Genomic DNA, 25451 nt, shown 5'->3' on the forward strand with positions numbered 1-25451 from the left:
AATAAAACTTGTATCAATAATGAATTAAACAAGTAATCTAATAGTAACAAATAATAAACTACAAAATGATTTAAATTTGCATTAAAAGTGTATTACACAATAATAAAGTTGAATTAGAAGAGAAAATTAAGAATAAATGAAAAACGTAACTAACGAAAGACAAGAAAAAGGAATTAGAAGAGAAAATTAAGAATAAATGAAAAACGTAACTAACGAAAGACAAGATAAACTGAATTAAACTTGTATTATTCTTGAATAAAACATGTATTATATGTGTCTTATAAATTATTTTGGTTTGTATCACTATGAACATGAGTGTTGTTTGCAATATGTATTAAAAATGTAATGTGCATGTATTATAAGTATGTTACCAATTATAAACTTAACCAAACCCTCTTAAAATTGAGATATAAACTCCAAACGACATTTTCAATTATTTGTAGGAACAACCTATCTAAACTAGTCACAAATTCGTAAAATTCAAATAATGAATTCAAAATTTGAAGCTTTATAATGACTATCAATGGTGCACTCTTGTTGCAGTAATTTTAGAGATTTGAAATTTCTGCTTGAGAACGTGATTCTATACAAATTTTTAGTCTTTCTGTTCCTCTTCTCGTCATGTTCTTGGGTAAAGATAGTGAAATATGAGCAAAAACTAATCTGAGGAAAGTTATTTAAATGAAAATTTCAAAGAAGAAGAAAAAGAATAAAAAGTAGAAGAAGAGGAGGAAGAAAAAAAATGACAGAGAAAGAGACAAAGAAGAAGAAGAAGAAGAATAAAAAAATAAGAGGAGGAAGCGAAGCGAAGATAAACTGTACAACTTTTTCAATTTCAAAAAAATGTTATATTAGTATTGTTATAGGTGGTAAATATATTTTTAATATAGCATATTTATGTGATTTACCCAAGTTAATATATATTGAATTATTATTATATATATATACACAGTTTTTTCTGAGATCACTGGGTGTTGTGGCACCCCCACCCGTCCACATAGATTCACCCATGTATATATTTGTTGTGTTATTACAATGTATCTAACTATTTTCATATTTATCTAAGATACATGTTTTTGGATATAACGTATGAAATTGATACCCAATACATTAAATTATACATATAAAGATACATGAAATTAATATTAGATCATATAAACATATACATAAAATTAATATTAAATCATATAAATAAATACATGAAATTAATACGAGATACTTCTATGATACATATGAATGTACTTGCATGATACCCATGTATCTAAATATTTAGTTAGTTGGATACATTATATGTTGATAATAGATACATCAAATTAATGAATTTATTATTTTAAGTGTAATAAAATGAAACTAATCAAATTACATGACAAAGATATACATCAACATATAGATACATCAATTTAATGAATTTATTATTTTAAGTGTAATAAAATGAAACTAATCAAATTACATTACAAAGATATACATGTTTTTTGTCTTTTATTAATAATATAATAAAATGAAATTAATTAAACATAGATATAATCCTTGATTTTTGCCTTAAATTAAGGAATTTAATTAATTTAAATTTTCAGAATTAATTGTCCATGTATTTTGAAAAGCCTCAATACTCATCTAATTAAGGAAATCAGTTACAACCAATTAATTTAAAGAAATAAAATATGTATCTCGATTTTAAAATTCGTCAAATACATGTATCTCGCGAATTCAGACTCATGTATCCTAAGCATGAAATATGATAGATGAAGTAATATTTGAAACTATCGAAAATCTTAGTAATTAGGACCTAAACCAGTGGGATTTATGTAGTTTGCCCTATGAATTACTCCTTTAAAGTTGTTAGTGCTCAATGTATCTTTGCATAAAATACTTTAGTAGGATTATTTGTTTATTGATACTCTAGAGTTAGTGCATTTTTTTTTAATCAGTTCACTCTTCGTTGTATTTATCTCAAGTTGGATTATGTATTAACCCGTTTTTTTTCTTTACTTCGTTTGAATGAGAAAAACTCCATTTGAGTCCATTGTGGGCTCTTTTTTCCCCTTGCATCTTCGAAGGGGGCTTTGAAGGCCCAATTCTTTTCCTCTCTCGAGTCATACTTAAATTTGAGTCCCAATAGACTAATATGTGAAGCAAAGGAAGCTGATGAACAGGTTGAAGGCAGCAAATACAGGCAGGAAATTGAAATTACAGGCCTCGAAAAGTCCAAAATGGATTGTATACATGTTGTATACAGGTGTCTATACTGATATACAGGTCTAAATAAGGAAATACAGGTGTTTAGAAGCTGGATTAGACTGTATATACTTGGTATACAGTCTGATGTACAGGAAAATGGGCTAAATATAGCCTATATACTGTGGTATACACAGACTTTCAAAGGCAAAAATGGGCCCAAGCCCAAAAGTAATTCCAGCAGGTCCAGGCGAAAAAATGGGTCAAAAAGCCCAAAAATATGTTCAGCAGCTTGTTGTGATTTAAATGGGTCAAAGCCCATTATTTTGACAATTTTTAGGCTTAGGACAGGTTGGGCCCAAAGCCCAAATTTGAGTGTATTCTCTCATCTTTATTTGTTTATTGTATTAACTAACCTTTATTTTGATTTGATTTAATTTAATTAAATTTCCAAGAGAAGGTCTTTTTTCCTTTTTATGTTTGATTTTATTTGTTTGATTGTTTACTTAGTTATTTATCGATATAAATAATTATTTCCTTAGAAAAATTATTTCAAGCTTGTTCTTTTCAAATAATATTTTGAAATAGCTTTTTATTTATTTATAACTTAATATATTTCAAAGTTAGTCAAATCTTAGCCAAGTCATAGGTCAATCGTGCGTTAGCGTACATTTCGAATGCTTAAACCCTTCTCGGAGTGTAAATTTGAACCCCAACCCCCTTAATTCAATTGATTTTATTCTGTTTAAATTTTTTGAAAATTTTAAAGTTCTCTTGATTTTTCTTTAAAAATAAGTGGTGACTCTTATGTATATAAAATTGATTTTTCATTAAAAATTAAGTTAAATCAATTTTTTAAATAAAAATACGTCTCTTATATTTCTTTTTTAAACATTGAAAACATAAAATGTAATATTAAATTATGAAGTTGAATCAAGGAGTGCAATTACAAGATTTTAATAGTATATCTTGTAGCTTATTGTGATATGGTAATTCACTAATTTCGAATCAATATCATAATTGAAAGTCTTAAACAATAAATTTGTGGTCCTTACTCCTTACTATGCCTAATTTAATTAATTAATTTTTAATAAAGGAAAAAATGTGTGATAAATTAAGAAGAAGTATATTTTATTTACTGGTGTTCTAAAAAAATATAAAAGGATTTTTATCTATTGAAGGAAAGGTTTAATGGTGAAACGTTTGTCTTAAAAGACAAAAACATTTTCAGTCATAATTTCACCTTGAAGATAGAAACGTTTATGTTTTAATGGAGGACTATTTGCTCAAATTTTTTGAATTTTTTTCAATTGAAAATCATGTATAAAAACGGATTGGTTTTCCTTTAGAGAAGATACACCTTTTCAGAGAACAAAATATTCACTTGACGATATAAGTATTGATTAATCAGGAAGTAGTAAGAAGGTTGGAGTCCTGGATCTATGTGTTTTAAGCAATTAGTACAAAAGCTTCAACAAGTTAGTGTTCTTCTATAAATGTTCAGATTATGTTGTTTAGTTATAATATAAATTGTGATCTTGAATACTGCTTTCGATGTGCATATTCTAACAAATATGACCATTCATTACCAGCTTCTTATATTATGGCATTTGATTATGAAACTTTTTTTACTCTTTTTTTGAGTTGAATTTTGAAAAATATGTTTAAAGGTAAAATTTCGAAATTCAACTTGATTTTTTTTTTAAAATAGAATAATAAAAAAATGTCTTCATTTTCTTTTTACTTCAAATTACTCATTAAAAAATAAAAATAACTCCAATTTATATTTATGGTCAAATATAACTTCAATTTTCAAATGTATTATTTGCACTTTAAAAATAAAAATATTTTTTTAAAATTTCACAATAAAATAAAAATGTGATCAAACATCTACTTAATTAACACAATATATCAAATTATAGATGGTTTGACACATAAAGATTTATTCGAAATAATTTCTAAATATTGTCCAAAATTACGTTGGATATAACAAAAAAAAAACTTATACTACTTAATTAGACATCATAGTTACCGTTTGGAATAATTACCACTCGTAACTAACATTAACTGCTAATTACGTGAGTTGGGTTCAAGTTTGTATAATTAGTCACGTTTGTATAATTCGTCATGTTTGTCTAATTCCAACTAGCAATTCTTTGTTTGATTTATATTTGTATACGATGATTTGTATTTGTATATGATAGTGATTTCCTTTGATTTTTCAGTTATATCACCAGATACATTCAATCTTTTTGTATAACTTTTTAAAGTTTGTATAAACATGTAGTTTTCGAATTTTGTATAATATAATTTGTATAATGTAATTTGTATAATATAATTTTATAACTCTTTAAAGTTCAGATGTTTATATTTGCCTAAATTTATTATATCGAGTTTTATCATATTAGTATAATTCCAAAATTTGTATTACTCAATTATATAAATACACACAAATTATACAAACGAGATACGAATTATACAACTTATTGCCCTCTCTCACTTGCCTCTCTCCTCCCTCTCTCATTTTCACTCGCCTCTCTCCTCTCTCCTCTCCTAAGAATCATAATTAACAAATTATAGCTATAAAGCCTAATTAAATTATAAGCGGTAGTTAGTAGCCAGGTTTGTGCAAGTAAAAGTCAGAGTTTGATAAAGAAAGAAGCTTCCATAGCTAAGCCCACACACGCTTCCGTTTCCCTTTGGCTGTTGTTTGTTTACCCAAACATTCAATCTCTTCAAACAAATATGACGTTTACTCTTTTATTTCAACAACTGCTTCTTTTTTTTATTCTCCAAACAAAAATCTTTCCCTTTTTCGCTATCTTCCATTTACAGGTATCTCTCTTTTCTTTTCTTGATTTTGGATCTTTTCTTGATTTTTTTATTTGGGTATATTGAGTAAAGTAATGGGTGTCTTTTATTTTGCGTATATATGCTGACAATTATCTGATTCGAACCTTACAAACTTTTAAAGATTCTATTTTTAAGGGTTTATTTGGTTGGATGATGTTTATTAATAGGAATTTTTCTATTTGTTAGAAGTTGTTTGATATAATATGAATGAATACTATGGGAATTCAAGAGCAAGTTCGAGTTCTGCATCTAGTTTGAATAGCAATTCACAGCAGGGTACTGAGGATGATCATGCCATTGCTACTATTTTAGCTGAAGAAGAAGAAAATGCTAGAAAGTATGGTGGCAAGCTTGGGAAGAGACTTTCTCATTTGGATTCAATACCGGTATGATTATATTTTTGTTTTAGTACTAGAAAGCAAGTAATTTCACTGAGGTTTTCTGATTTGATGATCATGGAGTCACTATCTTGCCATATAGAGGGTTTATGTAGAGATTTGTTTGTAACTTCTGAATGCGAATCTAGGATTTTTAGAACATGGGCGGAAGGTAAAAATTTATTAAGTGGAAATTGATCCTAAATCCAACCAAGTGTACCGTTTAGCCTTCTTGTAGCATGGGTGACGGCAGATAATATTATATCAATTTTAGAAAAGACATACATAAAATACCTAGTTTTATGGATTGACCACGGGTTCACCTGCCCCATATTTTAGCTATACATTCGTCCCTGATAACTTCTACTGTCTGCTATGATCTATAGAAGATATCAAATCCAGGGAAACTTTTTACCTTTTTATGAACAAGCATATAAATTTACATTTGTTTCTTCGTTTCTGCAAACTCTAGAAAAAGTATATTTGAATGAATATGTGTATGTGTCCTTAGTTTGCATTGCAGTATACTACTTCATGAGCTTTATCCCATGGAAACCTGCACTGTACTATCTCTGCATTCGATTTACACTCTTACTTTCCTGGCAGCACACTCCACGGGTAATTGGGGAGATACCTGACCCAAATGATGCCACGCTAGACCACGGAAGACTCTCCAGCAGGTTATTTATCACTATACTGATCATGCCACAATTGTTCAGCTTCAGGCCTTTGGTTGACTTACTTTTGTGAATCCAACACATATCAGTTTTGATCCTTAACCCTATTTCATTTCCTCTATATAGATATAAATTACTGGATTACTTAATATCCTGCTCTAACAATAATTGTCTCGTGATCAACATCTTCTTATTTTATTTCTATTGTAAAAACATGTTCTTTGTAACAAAGATAGCTGCAACTATCTTTCAGGGTAGATAAGGGAGTTGGTTCACATTACAATTCCATCCACTCATCTGTAAGGTCTTTCTGGAAAGATGAATAAAATAGGCTGTTGGTAGCAAGATAAAAAAAACTGTAAAACCAAAGCTAGGATGGAGCCATTTTTGTGCTTTCCTATCAAAAGGAAAATAGAAATTAGAAATATACTATAAGAAAACTAATCACTAAAAGCTTAAAACTGTATCTTTCTATCAAAATCACGCTAAATTAGTTTATGAACTTGATTGACATGATTTTTTACGTCATATATTTCACACAATTATACTATTTCAATTATTTGTCAAGATTATCACTTTTTGTGCTCATAAGTTCTTTTTTCACTCTACAGATATGTGAGTCTGTGTGTGTAACATATATATGTATATATATATATATATATTGTCCCTTCATTAGAACCTTTAAACATAGCTGAACCCACACTTTAATTGCACTTTGCACTTAAAAGGTGACAACTTGTTGAAGCTTTTCTACAGTTTTCCCTTTTGACAACTCTGATCCTATGTTTATCTTTGATTCAGGTTGGCGACATATGGTTTATTTGAAATGCAAATAGAAGGGGATGGGAATTGCCAGGTTGGTCTCTTTTGACTGGTCGACAAGCTTTCGTTGCACTTCAGACCCACATGCTACTTATTAATTTACAGCCAATTTGAACCTGGTTTGTGACTGTCTACTTGGCTTATTGTAGTTTCGAGCCCTTTCAGATCAGTTGTATCATAATCCAGAGTATCATAAGCATGTAAGGAAGGAGGTTGTTAAACAGGTATAGTTGCATGTTTCTAATATTTTCTTCTCATCATTGGGAAACAGGATATGTGGTTGAAAATTACATAATGCTTATGTTTGAGGATTGTGTGCACCTAAGATTGCCACATTCTGTACCTGGTACTATTAAATCCAAACAACTATCGATTGGATAATTTGCCCGAGGACTTACAGACTGTTAACTAAAGTAGGCCAAGAAAAAGGATTGACCTTTTTATTCTTTTGGGAAAAGAGTAGGCTAAGAACAACTATAGTAATATCATAGATTCAGAGTGTGACATTTCTGGTCGAACTTTCATTTTGCTCCTCCTGGGTGACTTGTGCATAATAACAAAGAAACATTTTCTCGGTTTTTATCTGAGACTCATCAGCTCAATTGCTTGACCTAATTTCTGGATCTAGTAAACATTAATACAATCCTCTACTTGCTTGAGTTTGACGCTATATCTATATCTAGTTTTTGTCCTACATGTTTCTTATCGTAGTTGTCAATTCATTTCAGCTAAAGCAGTTTAGAAAGTTATATGAAGGTTATGTACCCATGAAATACAAAAGGTACTTGAAGAAGATGAAGAGGTAAGCTGTCTGGTCAATTTTCTGTGCTTATAGCAAGAAATCTCAATATAACCAACATATTCTCATTCTAACCAGGTTGGGAGAATGGGGAGATCATGTCACTCTACAAGCAGCTGCTGATAGAGTAAGTTGAAAGTTTCTCTTTTGTGTCTTAACAGGCATTGGAGGCATATATATGGTATCCTTATGAGTATGTAATACAGCATTTGAACTAAGATTCAATGGCACTGTTGAGGTAGCACAGAAGAAAAATGAGGATGTACTTATGCAATATTATGACACATTGTGATTTGGAACATTGCATACAAGATAAAGCCAACAAATTATACTGTCAGTAAAGAAGTATTGCCTGGAGCCCTGGACAGAAAAATTGATGCATTGAAAATCTGAGTTTGTTAAATAAGAAAAAAGCAATGAAGTAACCTTGTTAGTAGCATGTGCATAATATACATAGTGGAAAAGTTTCCTGTGGAAAAGTTAAAAGATTTTAGGAAGTGAAATATATGTTGGTGTTGGTATATAATATGGTAGCATCAAAAGTTATGAGTGTAGACCAATTCTGAAAGCTTCACCATGGTTGAACTGTTAACCTTTACCATTTGGCTTTCATGAAAGTTTTTTTTGTTAAGAGAAAAAACTAGTGAATTAAGAAGGTCCTACTTAGAACTCTTTGACTATGAGTTGTGGAGTTTTATTCTTGACCGAAACTGTCACAGCAAATAACCTGATCATCTCAACATGAACGTTTCTAGTAGTACCTCTCACTTCCTTGCAACACGGGCACCATCTCATTTGTTTAACCTGATCTTCTTTTTATGTGGTATACCTGTGTTGCATGTATGTTACTGAAAAGTAAGTGTAGGTTTTAGAGCAGAAGTGGGGAAGAGTTAAATTTGGCCTGTCACAGCTTGTCAATTTACATTAGACTTTAGAAGGCATACAATTGTTTAAGACATCAAATAGGTCTTTGAAAGATAATCTGTATCACAAAGTGAGTTTGGATTGGGATGCCCTTGTGTTTTATTTCTGTTTTATTAACTTCAAGAAGTAAAGCCATATTTGTCCCAAAAGGCAACAGCAATTTTATGGAAATCAGAAAATGAGTACAAAACCAGCAATTCTGGCTCATTTATCGTGTTATTGTGTCACTGAAACTAAAGAAGATGAGATTTAGTACTTGTTAATATTTAGCGAAAAGTATAAAGAAGAGAAACTGTTTAAAGAAACAATATCTTCTGCCTCTTTTTTCTTACTGGTGAAGGGGAAGAATTCAAATAAATTAGTTCCACTGTTACTGATTGAAGTTCAATATAGCATCAGACATGAAAGCAACTTAAAAGCATGAAAGCAAGTTAATAAGCCTTTCATCCATACGTTTTTATCTGCATTTCTTTTCTTTTCTTTTCTTCCAGTTGTTAGGTGATTGATGTTGCTGTCTTCTAATTCTATGTAATTTCTTGGATTTTATTTGCAGTTTGGGATAAAAATATGTTTGGTGACCTCTTTCCGGGACAATGGCTACATTGATATCCTTCCCAAGGACATACAACCTTCTAGGGGTATGTACATCCTTTCTGTTACCTAATGATCATGGTCCAATCAATACTTGTGACAATTATTTCATTAATTCTTAAATTTCCTGCTTAAATTATTAAAACTCAAAAATACAAAAAAGAGACCTGAAAATTACTAAACAATACTAAGATCATGAGTTGTGATATCAAATCCACAATTTAAATAAAATAGTACTTGCTGTTTTTACTTGGGACAAGTATCATCCCAAAGTGAAATGTTACTAAGTAACTGTTAAGTACTAAATTAGAGCAACTTCCAGAAGTCGAGGATCACATGAGACACAATTTGATAATGCAAGCACTGGTTAAGCTTTATTTGTTACGAACTGTAAACTTGATCCTATGCGGAAAAAAGTAACATCAGTGGGTCGCTCCTGTTTTATTGTTCTCATTTTGATGATATGCTGAATTGTTTCCCCAAGATATTGAATCATTTTTTTTTATTAAGTCCTACTGACTCTATTTGTATAGACAAACACATAGGTTCACGGTTATCTTAGGAAAGACCAAGTTAAACCTGATAAGATTAACCTTGTCTGACACCCAACGGTGTGGTCTAGTGGTTCAGAGATAGTGAAGACAAAAACACTAGGTGAGTTTTTATTTTTTATTTTTGAAATTAGTAAGGTGATTTTTTTGGTGGATAGAGTTACTTATATCTATGCTAGTGGGAGGTAGAAATTAGTCAAGCTAGCCTGGATACCACTGTCATCAACAAAGTAACCTTGTCTTGATAAGTAAATAAATTCCAAATCACTATATAGTAGATGTATCGTGTTGTGCTGATGAACAATGTTGTCTTGATCTAGAAATTTATCAATTTGTATAGGCCGTCAACATGTTTAATCTCCTGAAGGTACAAAACTTTTGACTTGTTGTTGTCGATTTTCAGAACTGTGGCTGAGTTTCTGGAGTGAAGTTCACTACAATTCGTTATACGAAATTGGAGGTAAGTGCATTATTGTTTTTTCTGTTGCGCAGTAGTTGAGAAATTTGGGTCAGCTATACTGACAACACATTTGCTTGTTACTTTCAGAAGCTCCAGTTAGAGTTCCCAGAAAGAAGCATTGGCTTTTTTTCTAAGCCCATTCACCAGCAAAAATACTGCATACTGTAAATTGATGACTACAGAGCATGGCATACACATAACAAAATCATATTGTTTATACTGCTCAGTTTGTAGAAGGAAGACATGATTTGATTTCGAAATAAATTAAAGTATTCTTTTGGATCACCTGGGGTACGATTCAAGGCGTGCTAAACTCTGAATGTCACATGTCACCTTTTAATACGTTGGGACGTCAAAATCCATACAATAATAGAGGTAGAAATGATTTGTATTTACTTGATGAGCAGTGCTTTAAGAAACTTCAACCAAAGGAAATTGAAGAAGAAAATAATGCTTTAAGAATTTTGGTAGGGAAGCAAACGGAGAAAAAGTAATTTTCTTGGAAAAAAATTCAGGTGTTAAATGTTGATGACTCTTGCGTGAGTTTAACATTTGAAGGGTACTTTTGTCAATATATTAATTCTTATAGGAAAGAAATAAAAATAAAAAAGATAAAACAGAATTTTAATACTAGTCATGATATAAAAGATTGCAATGTAAAATTAAAACTCAAATATGGTAAGAAAATTAGGGCCAAATAAGTGGCCAAATTTTGTAAAGAGCGTCCCATTTAGAGCATGTTTGGCATGGTGTTGGAGGCCAAATTTTTATTTTTTTTTTTATTAGAAAAAAAACACTTTTTTTTGAAGAATTGAGTGTTTGAAAAATCCTTAAAACTGTTTTTAAAGGGAAGTAGAAACAATTTTTCTGTTGTTGGAAAGAAGCTGATAATTTATGTTTTTTTTAAAAAAACAAAAGCATAAGCAAAACAATATTTTTTAAGGGCCAAACACATATGTAGACCCTTAAACTTGTTCCTAAAATTCATTTTGACACTCCAACTCAACCTTGTTCCATTTTAACCCTTTAACTCTAATTTTTATGTTTCATTTTGGCACTTCTAAGTGACGTGGCAGAGTGTGTGCATCACACTTTCTCTAAGAGAGTGAAAAAAACAAAAAAAGTATTTTTAAAAAAATAATAAAAGATTAACCATTCAACTCTATTTTGTTTATGTACCATTTAAACACAAAATATTATTTTTATGATTTCTTTATTTTTATATATGCTCTTCCACTATAATTTTGCATTTTAAAAATCGTTGTTCATCCGTTAGTTATTGTAAAAAATTCAAATTGACGGATGATCATTGATTTTTTTTATAAAAAAAGTAACAATTTCTTTTTGAAAGTTTCCCTGTATTTTTGCGTGAAAAATAAGCGACGAAAGTGCGTCGATTTTCTTTCTTAAAAAAATCAATGACAACCCAACGAAGTCTATCGAGTTTCAACACTTTTTATAGTGTTATTAATTAGCAATGAACATGAGTTTTTTTTTTACTCGTATTTAGTTGAATGAAAAATTAGAAAGCTGGTATTTGAGTTAAGTCCAAATAGATTAGATATGACGTTGATTTTTAAAATGAAACATTGTTACTTTTAAAAAAAAAAAATCAATGATCATCCGTCAATTTAAATTTTTTACAATAACTAACGGATGAACGCCGATTTTTAAAATGCAAAATTGCAGTTGAAGAGCATATATAGAAATAAAGAAATCATAAAAATAATATTTTGTGTTTAAATGGTAATAAAAAAATGGAGTTCAAGGGTTAATCTTTTATTATTTTTTTTAAAAAATACTTTTTTTTTATCTTTCACTCCCTTTAGAGAAAAGTGTGATGCACACACTCTGCCACATCACTTAGAAGTGCCAAAATGAAACATAAAAAATGGAGTTAAAGGGTTAAAATGGAACAAGGTTGAGTTGGAATGCCAAAATGAAATTTAGAGACAAGTTTAAGGGTCTGCATATGTGTGTGGCCTTTTTTAAGACTAAAATATTCCTTACATATATACATATTTATCAATATATCTCTTATTAATTAATTAATATATTTCATAAGTTTGGTTAATTTTCATTCAAGAATTTTATTTTTATATTTATTTATAATAATTTTTTCTTTTATATATGTTTTTATATTATTATTTATACTTTATATTGTATATATTAATTTTCGTATTATTTTACAGAATTAGAAATAAAAGTAACAACAATATTTTTGGAGGACTAAAAAATATGTAACAATTAAAGATTTAGTCCCTCCAAAAAAAAGTAACGAATAACAACTTTTTTTTACTTAACCCACATATTATTTTATTTTAATTTGAATATTTTAAAACTTTAAAGTATTATAACAAAAAAAAAGATAATTGATAAGATTGAATCCAAGAAAATCAGTAACAAATAACAAAAAAAATTCTCTTTTCAATATTTTTCAATAATATTTATCTATGTATAATATTGATTGAAAATTTGAATATATATATATTTTAATTAATTAAATTAAAAATGCAATTAAAGTTTCTGTATTAGATGTTTAAAATAGTTTTCTCTATAAAATAATTTTAATATTAAAAGCACATTGATACTTGCACTTTTTAGTAATTTGACTCTCAAAAACATTTTTTAAGAAAATAAGTCAAACACAAATTGTTTATCAAAAATTGAAATGAATTTACCAACCAGAAATTGTTTCTTTTTTAATTATTTTTTTCTTTCTAAAAAGCTATATTAAAAAGACGCTTCTAAAAATTATCAATTTTTAGCATAACATCTTTCGCCTATTGGAACACCAACCCAATCTTGAAAGCTGACTCATAGATTATTCTATAATCAGAAAAAGTTAGTACTAGAATTGGGAATGTCATATTCGTACTTTTTGTTTGCCTACGTGTTAAACATCAACTCTATTTCAGCATTATTGAAGCATAAATTTTATTCCACTCATGTTGGATCAAATTAGAATTTTTTGTAAAGCATATTCTTATTATAGATTGTTATTATTACATGTAAAAGTAGGGGAGATTATTAAATAAAAGAGGATAGTTAAAAATTGTGGTATTTATTCTTAAATCAAAGATCTCAAATTTTAGTCTCTTAAAAATAGAATCATTTTATCTATTGCGGTGCAGTAGTAAGACTGCTCCACCTTTAATTATAGATTTTGATTTTGAGCTCTGGGTATGGAAAAAATCGTGGAAGGGACTGCTCCACCTTTAATCATAGGTTTCGAGTTTGAGCTCTGGGTATGGAAAAAAATGTGGATCCTGCAGAGCAATCCGAATTTAGTCGATCGAAGCTCCAATATGAATATCGAACATCGAAGAGAAAACCAAAAAAAAAAATCATTTTGTATAGAAAGTGTTTTCATCCCATAATCGAATCGATCCCAAAACAAATATCATACACCAAAAGAGAAATCAAAACAAAATAATAAAGAGGAGTGTGTATACTCAAATTTCCTAAATTTTAATGGCTTGAAGCGTCTCAAAAATCACTGAATTAGCCTTTGTTTATTTTCTTGGAACAAAATTAAATTTTATCGTATGAATAATTTGTCAATTGTTAAATGGATTTCTTGCGTTAAAGTTTGGAAAATAAAAAAAATTGATTGACACTGTCAATTTTTATTTTTAAAAAACAATTGAAAAGTAATTTTCAAAAAGTTAGCCGACATCATTTTATATTCAAATCTTCTTTTCAACTTGTTTAAAAATGTACCTGCAAAAAATGTTTATACTATTGTTGGTTGAGAATTCGAATAGTGCTCTTTGATATATGACATATTTATTATTAAATTCAATGTATTCACTTGTTTTCAAAGGGGCTTACCTAGTTTATATTATTGTTGGTTGATGGATGAAATTTACTCATTCAATCAAAACGTATTTGAATTAGTGAAATTGTAAAGAGTCAATATCACCATTATGATATAATTTGTCTTTTGTTTGTTATATATATCTTCTAGCATGAGCCACATCTAATTTATAATAATTTATAAGTTGAAAAAGACTATTCTACCATCCAAGAATAGGAAGACCAAATCAATTTAAACTAGTCAAGATTTTGGTTACCAAATGGTTTAAAGAATGTGGTCAGTGTTTTAAAAGGCGGGTGTGAGGCAAGACGTTTTATGTAACACAGGATGAGGTGTAAGTCTCGAGATACAAAATGTAAGTCTCATGGATCTATAGAGCTTAATTTCAATGATTATACAAATAAATTTTAATAAATAACCAATAATATAAAAAAATATATAATTATTATGTGATATATTAATAACCAATAATAGAAAATGTATTATAATTATTACTGTATTTGAGAAATGTAACAACTAATAACACAAAAAATGATGGTAGCCAAAATAATCTTTAAAATAAAATTATCATCCATCTTCACATTTACTAGTCCTTCCCACCCTCAATTAATATTTGCACTGATTTTGATTTATATATTCTAAAGAAGATCAAGTAGGTAATACAAAGTACAAGAGTAATGACAAAAAATGAATAAAGTTATCACATAAACATAGTATTATGAAAGTTTTATACTATGAATTTCAAACACAATTATCTAAGAAATTATTTATAGCAATGTAATTTTCAATGAAATTGGGTTATACATTCTAGAAAAAATCACCAACTTGAAATAATATTATGGCATAAAATAAAAAATACGATACAAAGTTTTGTGTGTGTGTTGCGTACGTTTATACCCGTGACTTACCTTTTTACGCTCGAAGCTTATACCCTAAATTATATGACTTATGCCCTATGAATCTACACATTTAATTTGCGTACTACAATATTTTGGTATGCCTCACCCCGAGACTCGCTCCTAAAACGTTTTTGAAAGCAATGAATGTGGTTAGCAACTATGTTAAATAAATTTTATTATGCATTAATTATATGCCTGTTTACTTTTACGAGAACAAGAATATGAGCGTTTAAACATTTTCTAGAAAACTAGAATGAACAAAAAAAGAAGGGAAAAAACTCAAATATGCCATCGAACTTTCATATTAGGCTAATTTATGCCATCCAGTGAAGATAAGGCTCATCCATGCCATTGCCGTTGAACCAATAACTTTTTTACTGGTGAACCAACAATCCATTACCGATGAACCAATAAAAAATTTTCGGTTCAAGTTATTGGTTTCAATTTGATTTTGAACACTTTCATGCCTTTCTCATGCATCGCCTCATTGAATTTAAACTCCACATACTCTGTCTTGGTCTTGCTCAACCCGAACCCTTTAATCTTCAAACTTTGTCTCCACACCTCTAGCTTAGTATTAACTCCATTGCACGTCTCATCAATCAATTGTATGTCATCCGCAAATAACAATCATTAAGGTACCTTATCTTGAATGTCTCGCGTCAATTCATCTATCGTCAAGGGAAAGAGAATCAAACTATGACTATGTAATCCAATCTCTATCAAGTAATGCTTTGAATTTCCTCCCACCGTTCTTATCCGAATTTTAACTCCTTTGAACATTTCCTTTATCATTCTAATAAATACTACCAATACGTCTCTTGCCTCTAGGCAATGCCACAAGACTTTTTGAGATTTTATCATAGGCCTTCTCAAGATCGATGAACACCATATAACTTAAGTGTACAAATAAAATAAGTCTAACATTTCTTTAAAAGCAGATTTTGACTTTTACTTTCCTCTATATTTTAACTTTAAGAATTAATATTAAATATTAATTAATATGAGTATTATAATTAAAAAAATTGTCATTATTGTTTCTTGCAAAATCCAACTACAAGTAATATATATGTGATATGAGAATCCACTGTCGCTTTCAGTGAAGAAAACAAAAGGAAAATTTGGCCCCCTTTTCTTCCTCTTTTGATTCCTCCAAAAGACCAAAACCAATCTTTTACTTCCACTCACAAACGCACCGCTATATCTCTCTTCCCCAATCCTTCACAACCCTAGAAAAATCTCACTTTTCTTTGTTCATCTTCGTGTATGTCTGCTCAGCTTTACTATACTTTTTTCTGTTTCTAATTAATGGAGAGATTACATGCCAAAGATTTCATCAACTTGGTTAACTCATCTAGCTTTATATCAGGTTTCTACAAATTTTTCTCATTCATTATGTCTTAGTTTTGCTTTTCTACATTGATTCTTGAGTTTTTATTTTTATATTTGATTCTATCTGGGTTTTGTGTTATGCCCAAATTACTCTTCAATTATTTAATGGGGGGTTTTGTTATTTTTGCTATCGTTATTCTTCTATTGATACAGAAGGTGAGCTGTTTGATGCATCACAATACGCATTTTTTGGTGGAGATGTTGAAAAAGTTGAGTTGGGGGGTTTATTAGAGGACAATGATAATTGCATTCATGCGTTGGGAGATCGTAGTGGTGATGATGAAGTATCGGAGTACCATTTGTTTGAAAAAGATGAGGTACTGTACTGTTTGCTATTTTGGGGGGTTGGATTTTACATATGTGTTTCTTAATTATGGTGAGGGTTTAATGTGAAAGAGAGTTGACTTATATGCTGAAAGATTCACTCTTTATCTCTCATGATTGATCTTAATATTAGAAGGATTTCACATGTGGAAATCCATTGTATCATCTGTTTGACTAACCTATAGGACTTATTATTCATAAGCAATGATATGATCCTTATTTTTAATCAGTTGTTGTGTTTGGCACATTTTCCTTCCAATTGATTAAGAAACGAGCTTGATTAATCTTTCACTAGGGAGTCGATACAATAATATGAAATTTCTTCAACCCTGCACATCCTCTGCTTTGTTCCTTCATTTCCCTCTAGCCTAAGAATCCTTAACCTCTCCCACATGCACTTCTTATAAGAACAAAATTTAAAATAAATCTCCCTTTAGTCTACACTCAACAAACTGTGAGTCCACCTTATTCATAGAACTTACCCTACCTCCAATTTGCTAATGGAGGGTTGGGTATGGCCTTTTATGGTACTTGTCCTTTTTCACAGTGAATCCTGTCTACTGGTTTAGGTAAGTGGAAAACGAGGAGATGACAAAAGTTTGGCAGAAGACAATTTGGGTTCTTACATTATGTTTAGTTAGGTTTGAGACTCTGTCAACAATGGACTACATTTTCTCATTTCACAGAGAATTAAGGTTAAATATGTTGAGTACAACACAGTACAACAGATTCTACAAATTGAAAGAAAAGAGGTAGCCTGTTTCACTAAGCCCTGGAATGTGTGGGTGTGGTTAAGGGTTGGACCACATTGGGTTTTATACTTGCAGCCTTACCTTGCATGAGGTTCTTTCTATGACTTGAACCCGTCACCTCCTAGTCACACAACGTCCACCTTTACCTCCTCTTCAAATTCTACAAACTGAGAATTAAAAAAAATAAATTCCCTTTCGTCGACATGGTCTGCCAATTTGAGCTGTTTAATTTGCAACACTGGAGAGTTTGCAAATGTCATAACTATTATATAGTAGAGCTGTTTTTCCCCCTCAATGAACAACTATTTGTTTAGTCATTGGTCATCAGTGCTTGTAGCTTCTCATTTACTTGCATGTGTATTATGTATAATCTGTAAATCCGTTGGTATTTCTGTCTAATGAACTTGTTCCTGCTCTTTATAAATATGATACTATGCTTAGTATCTTGACAAGTTACTGATAAGTTGTAGAGTTTCATAATATAATTTACTATCTTTAATTAATCAATGCTTTATATCCAGGGATCAGCTTTGGGGTCTTTATCCGACATAGATGATCTGACCATAACATTTTCGAAGGTTAACCATGTTGCAATGGTTTAAGTGATGGTTACGATTCTATTATCTTCATATTTCTTATGTTTACGGTTGAATTTTTACAGAGTCTGTAATTTTCTATCTTCTTAGCCTTGTGGGTCTGTCTATTTTCACTATAGGGGTTCCTAGACCTTGTATCTGCATCTTCTAGTAGATACTTTCAGATATTTTCTTTAATAATAATTTAGGTGTCCCTGCCTGCTTCTGTGGCAAGAAATTTCAAAACGTGCTTAGTTCTAGTTCTTCCCCTCTTCCTTTTATTAGAGATAAGTTCTCTTTTTTAATTATTAGTTTGGTAGTTTAAGATCATTGTATATATTCTTGAATGCTTTCACAACATGCTGTGATTTCTATAGTATGTCTGTGGAGTTGTATTCTCTAAATGTGTTTTAATGATATTGGTACCTTCTAGGTTGGTATGTACTTCATTAAGCGAAACACTATCTCCAATATAATTCTTTTATTCTGTACATCTCGTAAGATAAAACAGATCTTGATGTTACATTGTCTTACTGTCTTGCATTACATATGCAGTTAATGCAATACCATGGCCTTGATCATCACCAACTAAAATAATACCATAACAACTTAGTTGCACTCAATCTAAAAGAATGGTGGGCAGTGAGATATTCCTTGTTGAGACTTACATGAGTACTTTTTATTTATTTTTTCTAGTTGAACAGAAATGTCACTGGACCATGGCATCCTGGACTTGGAGTAATTGGTGACTGTGGATCAGAATCTTTTTTCAGGGAAAGTAAGTGCAGGCATTGATTCATCTTTATGCCGTTATCTGATGTTGTTATTGCATATTTGATTCTCTTGAACTTCTTGTTGTGTAGTCTTCCATTTTGATTGTACCTTCTACTATCATCTGAGGTCGCTTTTTGCTACAAAGAAATTCCATTGTTTTTTCTTTCTGGCACACCTTCTGCTAGTTCTAGGTCTGAGACAACTTCTATAGGTATTGAAATTTCAGATGATTGTTTCACTTGTTTATCATTATAGGGACTCAATTTTGGATTGTTTGTAGGCAACACTTTTTGGGTAACCGACTAAGTCTTTGCCTCATCTTCCATGCTTGATTTCAGACCTTGAGTACGGAACAATTTGTGGGTAATAGTCAAGAGACACAATGTCTTTGTTGTCTCCTCTTCCATGTTTGGTTAGTAAGATAAATGATATATTCTTGGTACCTTGGAAACTGAATTGAAGTTGTTGCCCACTGTTTATTCCTTATTTACTGCTGATGAAATTTCTAGAAAGCACAAACTTGCCTATTACCATTATAGGTTCTTTTATACTTCGGTAAGAAATAGTGCATTTATATACTCCAGCCCTTTGGATGATAGGCATCGTTTTAGCCAGCTTCTGCCACGGGTACCTCAACATGGCTGAAACCCAAATTTTAGTGATGAGTTTAAGCCATTTTCTGAAAAAGAAAAACCTTGTCTAATTTTCTAGATTCTTAATATGCAGAATTAATTATTTCTTATAATTGACTTCTTCTAATAATTCTTTTTTTAAAGTTTTCAGTTAGCTGATTTATATTTTAAAGTTGGGTTGCTTAAATAATTAAAATCACTATGTACCTATGAATTAAAAGTATTAACAAATATTCAAACTAAAAAAAAAAGATAGTACAAAGTTAAACAACAAAATGTGTTCGGATGAAACAAATTCTGGATTAGTTTTAAACAGTTTTTGATAGGTGGATTAGATTCAAACATATTTCAATAGGGTGAGATTCAGTATGACATCTTAAGTTTCAAAATGGACCTTTAGAGATAAATTATCTTCTCAAAATATTAAATGTCTTTGCCAAATCTATTTTGGGCTATTATGGGTGTATTTGGTAAAAAGAGAAAAGAACAGAGAATTCTTATGGAAATGAGTTGTGAGCAAAATATGTGAGGTTTCTGTTTAGGAGATTGTGTTACATGATGTAAAGAAATTACCTTTTGAGATTCCTAGTTATAGCTTTCCGATAATTAATTATGATTACAATCTTTAAGAAAATTTTATACAATTATCCTAGACAGAGAAAGTAAATTTAGCCCATCCAACATATAACTAAAATAATTCTCCGTACTTTCAATAATGCCTCAAATTCAAAGTGGTAAAGCAATTGATTAAATTAGAAAGTCAAATAGAGTATGTCAGAGAATGTTTTAATTGAAGGAACAATATGAATATTATTATTAAACTAGTATTCTGGGAAGTTCACTTGCCACTGTCATGCAACAACTTATTGGGCGTGGTACTACTGAATTTGGGGACATGCATGCAGCCAGCTTGACTAGGTCTCTGACAAAGACAAGCATGACCATCACAATCTTTCCTCTTGTCTGCCAAGTTGGACTTGGATACTCCAATTGAAAAAGCAGAAGTTGTGTCTATATTGCTTTGACAAAGGTGTTCTCTTGTCACAGTTCTTTCAAAATTGATCTACCTTTCTTCGATGCCACATTCAAACTGTGTCCTTTCCTCTACATTGTTGCAGTTCGATAGCTTTATTGTCACTAAAGTAGCATTTCTAGAAGAGTTCAAAATTGGCCAGGTTACTTGCAGAAAGATCCATGCGACATAGCATTTAGGCTTTTGAGTGGATAGTTATCTTTGTTCTTTGACAAATGAGATAGTTGTTGTAGCAAGCGAACTCCACTTCCAACCAAGAGTTTGGGAGTTCGAATCTCCAAGGGAACAAAGTGGGAACCCGTTACTGGTTACTGTTGTCTCCTGGGCAGAGTGAATGTTTCTCTAAAAAAAATTCGGGGTGGTGGGTATGTAGTGTGGTGTAGTGTAGATTTTACTATATACATAAGCAAAGGGAGATTATCGTCATTCTACAATGGCAATCCTGTCTAAACCCAATTCTGAGGGAAAAAATTCATCAAGTGTCTTTTTCCTTTTGTTTGTTCATTATTTTATGTTGGATTCCTGTACATTATGTGATCTAGCAGAGTCTCAGGTGAGATCTTCTGCACATTTATGTCCGTTTACTGTGGGAGTTGTCTACTTTAGTTTGACTTCAGCTCCCTCCATGTTCTTGAGGCCACTGTTTCTTCCTATTTATCCACGTATTGTGTACTAAGAGAATGTTACATGGCACAAGTTTACCATTCTAAAAAAAAGAATGACACATGGCACATTCTTACAACTTTCAATTTGCTTGCTATTACAGGGTAGCTTGAAGAAATATGTTTCTGAGAAGATTTTTTTTGCCATAACTTTGCCTTGAGAATATTCACTAGATTAAATGTGTTGTTCATGATAGTGTTAATAAAGGGTTGTTTACTGCTTGCTTAATCCTGAAGCTTGTTGAAGCTCAAGCTGGTGTGTTTCTGCTCGCTTAGTTGGCGCTTTGGTTTTGATGCCAAGGTTATCGGTGTGTGCCTTTGTACTGATGGGCTCCGGTCAATAAGAGCAAAATACTAGACGATAAATATAGTTTGATAAGATGATGCATTAACTGTTAAGATGACATTATGCCTGAAATTATCAGTGGTTAGGATTAAGAAATAGAAACATAGTATTAGAAAACTCGCCACTAAAAGCTTTAAACTACAGAAACCTAATTGGTTTTGAACTTGATAGACATGATTTTTACTTCATATACATAGCTTCATTATAGCTTTAACCTCTATTTGTCCAAATAATTATTGCTCATGTTTATAGTTACGTTTTTCTACATTACAATTATATTTTGTATTTTTCTTTAATAGTTCTTTTTCTGCCAAAGCCGACGCTTTAGTTGATATTTGCACTTAGAAGCCTCAGCAATTTTCATTCTTGTGATGACTTGTTGTGGATGTCTTTTTGATTTACGGAAGTTATTTGCAGGTTCATCGACAGCTGAATGGACAAAGGAGGCAGATTTTCTTAATTGGTTTGATCAGGATTTTTCTGACAGTGAAAGTTACCAGGAAGCAAAAGATGGTCTTCACAGTCACATATCTCTGTTGTGCATCTTGCGGAGTCGAAACCATTGTATAGGACATCCTCAAACCCTCAGTGACCACAACAATTTCATCACTTCTTAAGTGAACCCATTCTAGTACCAAAGTCATAGTTCAATTCTTTTCCTCCTCCGGGTGGCCAGTCTCAACAGTCCTCACCTTGAAGCCATTTGCATCCGCAAAACTTATATCTTGCTGCTGGACCTAAGTCTCCTTATTTCACTGTTAATCGCTCTACTTTGTCAAACTCTAATATGCATTTTCCAGACTTGCCTCATGGGATCCATTACGGTGGAAACATGTCACAGTTGAACAATAGTGGCCTTTCACTTAATAACCGGCTGCAAAATCGCTGAACCAGCCATGTTGGACTCTAACATGGAGACCATTCTAGTCTCATGAACAGTATCTTACCACATCATTTTCCGCATCAAAACGGGTTATTATCCCTTTAGATTATGTCCCCTCAGCTGCAGCTGCAGCAGCAGAGATTGCATCTTGCAGTTCAGCCGACTTTTAGGTTATTTTTCAGCCCGTCAATCTCAATTATTTAACTCATTCCCTTCCCCATCGCATCTTAGCAAGTATGGATCGGCGGATTACAGAAATCCAAGCTCTAAGTCATCACATAAAGGTAAATAGAGTGCACATTCTTCTAAACAAGCTACTGATGGTGGGAACCAGAAAACACAGTTCAGATCTAAGTACATGACTGGTGATAAAATACAGAGCATTATGAAAATGCAGCATTCTGCAACACATGGAAATGATCCTTATGTGGATGTGGATGATTATTATCACCAGGCTCGGTTAACAAAGAAAGCAGCTGAAACAAGATCAACACATCGATTCTGTCCAAATAAGGAGCAATCATCACGGTCGCGCAATAGCACATAAGTGCATCATCTCCATGTTGATACTCAGGGGCTGATTTCATTTTCTTCTATTCGTAGGCCTCGTGTTCTTCTTGAATTTGATCCACCGGGTCTTGTTTCCAGTGATGGAAGTGGTGAGCATAAGGTATCTGAGAAACCTTTGGAACATGAACCGATACTTGCCGCTAGAATTACTATAGAAGATGGTTTCTATCTTCTCCTTGAGGTTGATGACATTGACTGGCTCATTTAGTTTAGTCAGCCCCAGGATGGTGGTGCTCAGCTCAGGCAGAAACGGCAGATCCTCTTAGAAAGTATGACAGCCTCGCTTCAACTTGTTGACCCTCTTGGCAAAAGTGGCAGTTCTGTAGGGCTTACCCCTAAAGATGACATTGTATTTTTATAGTTGGTATCACTTCCCAAAGGCCAAAAGCTCATCTCAAGGTATCTTCGGCATCTTATTCCTGGAAGTGAGCTTGCCAGAATAGTTTGCATGGCAATTTTCTGACACTTAAGAGTCTTATTTGGTGGCCTTCCAACTGAGACGGAAGCAGCGGAGACCATTACTAATCTTGCAAAAACAGTCGCGGGATGCATCAGTGGCATGGACCTCAATTCTCTTAGTGCTTGTCTAGCTGCTATTGTTTGTTCGTCAGAACAACCTCCTCTTTGCCCGCTTGGAAGCCCTGCTGGAGATGGAGCCTATGTTATTTTAAAGTCTGTTCTTGAAAGGCCATCTCATCTGTTAACAGATCCTCAGGCTGGTGGCAGCTTCAGCATGCCTAATCCTGCCCTTTGGCAGTCATCTTTTGATGCCGTCTTTGGTCTACTTACCAAGTATTGTCTGAGTAAGTACGAAAGTATAATTCAATCTATACTTGCACAGACTACATCAAACACTGAGGTGATTGGTCCAGAGGCTGTAAGAGCCGTAAGTAGAGAAATGCCTATGGAGCTTCTACGTGCGAGTCTGCCACACACAAATAAGCAACAAAGGAAGCTGTTGTTCAATTTTGCTCAATGATCCATGCCTGTTACTGGAGTTGATGCTCATGGTGGATGTAATGGACAAACAAATCTTGAACCTGTGAGGTACTAGCTGAGTTTCTAAGATAGCAAATATAGTTGTACATCCGTAATTCTCAGGGTGGTCATCTAGCTGCTCTTTTCCAGAAACATGATATTCTAATCCAGAAATAGAAGGCTGGAGCCTGGAAGCAAGGGGTATGCATATAATTTTAGGCATCGTTTTAATGCCTACAGTTCCTATTCTTTCTCTATCTTTTATGTTCTCTTCTCTTATTTCCCGCACCTTCCTCTCCCTGTTTCTTTTTCTTTTCATCTTCACTTTCTTTTTTCAACTTTTCCTTGTTCATTGCTGAAAGAAAAAGTGGGGCAGTTTCTTCTCAACATTTTCCTTCTTTTATCTTACCTTAATTTTTATGCTTTTTTGGTTATAACTGGGATAAAGGCTGGAAGGGAGAGGTAGAATGTACAGATGGTTTATCGAGACTTTTGGCAACTATTGGACTTAGCCGTTTCCCCGAGGTAAAATGACATGTTTACCTAAAGTAAACATTGATGGTTCGTAAGAGAATAGGGTTCATTTGCTAGAACTAGAACTTATAAGGATGAAAACTGTAATAAGTAGATGTTTGTGTTCATTAACAGTTGCTCAATTACCTCCCCCTAATTGTTTATACCATCGTATTGAAATGTGGCATCCTTATTTGTAGTGCCCTATGTCTTTATTGTTGCACTACTAGAAGGGTATCCGTTGGTGCAACAACATTTGCGCCCTTTCTCTCCGTTGCATCCGTCTGCTATTTCTAGTTCAGTAGCTATTATATCGTAACATCATGTTTCTTCTGCAGTGCAAATGGTGATTTTTCTCCAGTTAAAGTAGAAGCAGTTTCTGTCAATAATTGACATCAGTCAGTAGTATTTATGTCGATAACATATTCAGTTTGTTATTTTTAACTTCTTCGTGTTACTATATATACAAATAGTAGTAGTAATTAGGTTACCTATGTAGAGATTATTGTCTCACGTGGATCGTGTACACAGTGAGTTCAAGATATGAAAAAATAAACACACAGAGAAGTTGAAGAGGGAGTAATTTCTATTATAAAAAATAATAATTTTAACATTTAACAACATATTAATAGTGTAATTTTTTGTCTAATCCTTAGGTCCATCTTAGCTCCGCCCCTGGATGTACAGACCGATGAATAGGTTCAAGTTATATAATATATATATATGTGTGATAATTTTAATTATTATTGTTTTTGTTTCTTTTACCCTTTGCTTGGTATTTTGATCTTTAAGGTAGCTTACTTTAAAGTACTTTATAGAAATCCACACACAATATCAAATATCAATTTTCTAATTCCCGGTAGCTTTAAACTTTTGATCTCAAGTTGTGTTGACTCAAACCTTCCCATAGTGCAACAAGACAAAATTATCATCAATAGTATTTTTTTTCATATTAAAATTCTTAGAAATGGTTCACTTGACCAACACTAATAACTAAATATTACTTTCTCCTATCTTAATTTATATGACATTTTTTTTCTAGTCAATTTAAAAAAGAACGACATACTTT

The 25451-nt window shown here is 31.9% G+C and overlaps 3 protein-coding genes across 5 annotated transcripts; all 3 read left to right on the forward strand.

The window, feature by feature from the left end:
* The first annotated feature begins 4848 nt into the window (after nt 1–4848).
* On the forward strand, nt 4849–10514 carry LOC102577725 (OTU domain-containing protein DDB_G0284757). Of its 2 annotated transcripts, none has more exons than XM_006357822.2 (10): nt 4849–5010; nt 5218–5414; nt 6012–6085; nt 6884–6938; nt 7054–7128; nt 7633–7706; nt 7782–7830; nt 9181–9265; nt 10173–10229; nt 10317–10514. In XM_006357822.2, the coding sequence occupies exons 2-10, from the start codon at nt 5232–5234 to the stop codon at nt 10361–10363; spliced, it is 699 nt and encodes a 232-aa protein (XP_006357884.1). In that variant the 5' UTR covers nt 4849–5010; nt 5218–5231; the 3' UTR covers nt 10364–10514. The 2 variants fall into 2 exon arrangements, with proteins under 2 accessions (XP_006357884.1, XP_006357883.1); XM_006357821.2 differs by having other exon boundaries at nt 4850–5010; nt 5215–5414.
* Nucleotides 10515–16068: 5554 nt separating this feature from the next.
* On the forward strand, nt 16069–24581 carry LOC102578809 (uncharacterized). Of its 2 annotated transcripts, XM_015313652.1 has the most exons (5): nt 16069–16317; nt 16494–16657; nt 17938–17994; nt 18688–18769; nt 21856–24581. In XM_015313652.1, the coding sequence occupies exons 1-5, from the start codon at nt 16257–16259 to the stop codon at nt 22053–22055; spliced, it is 564 nt and encodes a 187-aa protein (XP_015169138.1). In that variant the 5' UTR covers nt 16069–16256; the 3' UTR covers nt 22056–24581. The 2 variants fall into 2 exon arrangements, with proteins under 2 accessions (XP_015169138.1, XP_015169139.1); XM_015313653.1 differs by lacking the exon at nt 17938–17994.
* Nucleotides 22680–23870, forward strand: LOC107062701 (uncharacterized). Its single transcript, XM_015313644.1, has 4 exons — nt 22680–22849; nt 22925–22991; nt 23100–23240; nt 23391–23870. The coding sequence occupies exons 1-4, from the start codon at nt 22680–22682 to the stop codon at nt 23868–23870; spliced, it is 858 nt and encodes a 285-aa protein (XP_015169130.1).
* Nucleotides 24582–25451: the final 870 nt, after the last annotated feature.

The sequence above is a fragment of the Solanum tuberosum genome, unplaced genomic scaffold (assembly GCF_000226075.1).
Source record: "Solanum tuberosum cultivar DM 1-3 516 R44 unplaced genomic scaffold, SolTub_3.0 scf00250, whole genome shotgun sequence".
Taxonomy (NCBI): Eukaryota; Viridiplantae; Streptophyta; class Magnoliopsida; order Solanales; family Solanaceae; genus Solanum; species Solanum tuberosum.

Bases quoted from the DNA above. Each gene is read 5' to 3' on its own strand.
- LOC102577725 (XM_006357822.2), top strand. From the start codon at position 5,232: ATGAATGAATACTATGGGAATTCAAGAGCAAGTTCGAGTTCTGCATCT. The intron at 6,939-7,053 runs GTTGGTCTCTTT...GGCTTATTGTAG, and splicing joins AAGGGGATGGGAATTGCCAG to TTTCGAGCCCTTTCAGATCA. The intron at 7,707-7,781 runs GTAAGCTGTCTG...CATTCTAACCAG, and splicing joins TACTTGAAGAAGATGAAGAG to GTTGGGAGAATGGGGAGATC.
- LOC102578809 (XM_015313652.1), top strand. From the start codon at position 16,257: ATGGAGAGATTACATGCCAAAGATTTCATCAACTTGGTTAACTCATCT. The intron at 16,318-16,493 runs GTTTCTACAAAT...CTATTGATACAG, and splicing joins CTCATCTAGCTTTATATCAG to AAGGTGAGCTGTTTGATGCA. The intron at 18,770-21,855 runs GTAAGTGCAGGC...AGTTATTTGCAG, and splicing joins AGAATCTTTTTTCAGGGAAA to GTTCATCGACAGCTGAATGG.
- LOC107062701 (XM_015313644.1), top strand. From the start codon at position 22,680: ATGACTGGTGATAAAATACAGAGCATTATGAAAATGCAGCATTCTGCA. The intron at 22,992-23,099 runs GTATCTGAGAAA...TGGCTCATTTAG, and splicing joins ATGGAAGTGGTGAGCATAAG to TTTAGTCAGCCCCAGGATGG. The intron at 23,241-23,390 runs GTATTTTTATAG...CTTCCAACTGAG, and splicing joins TTACCCCTAAAGATGACATT to ACGGAAGCAGCGGAGACCAT.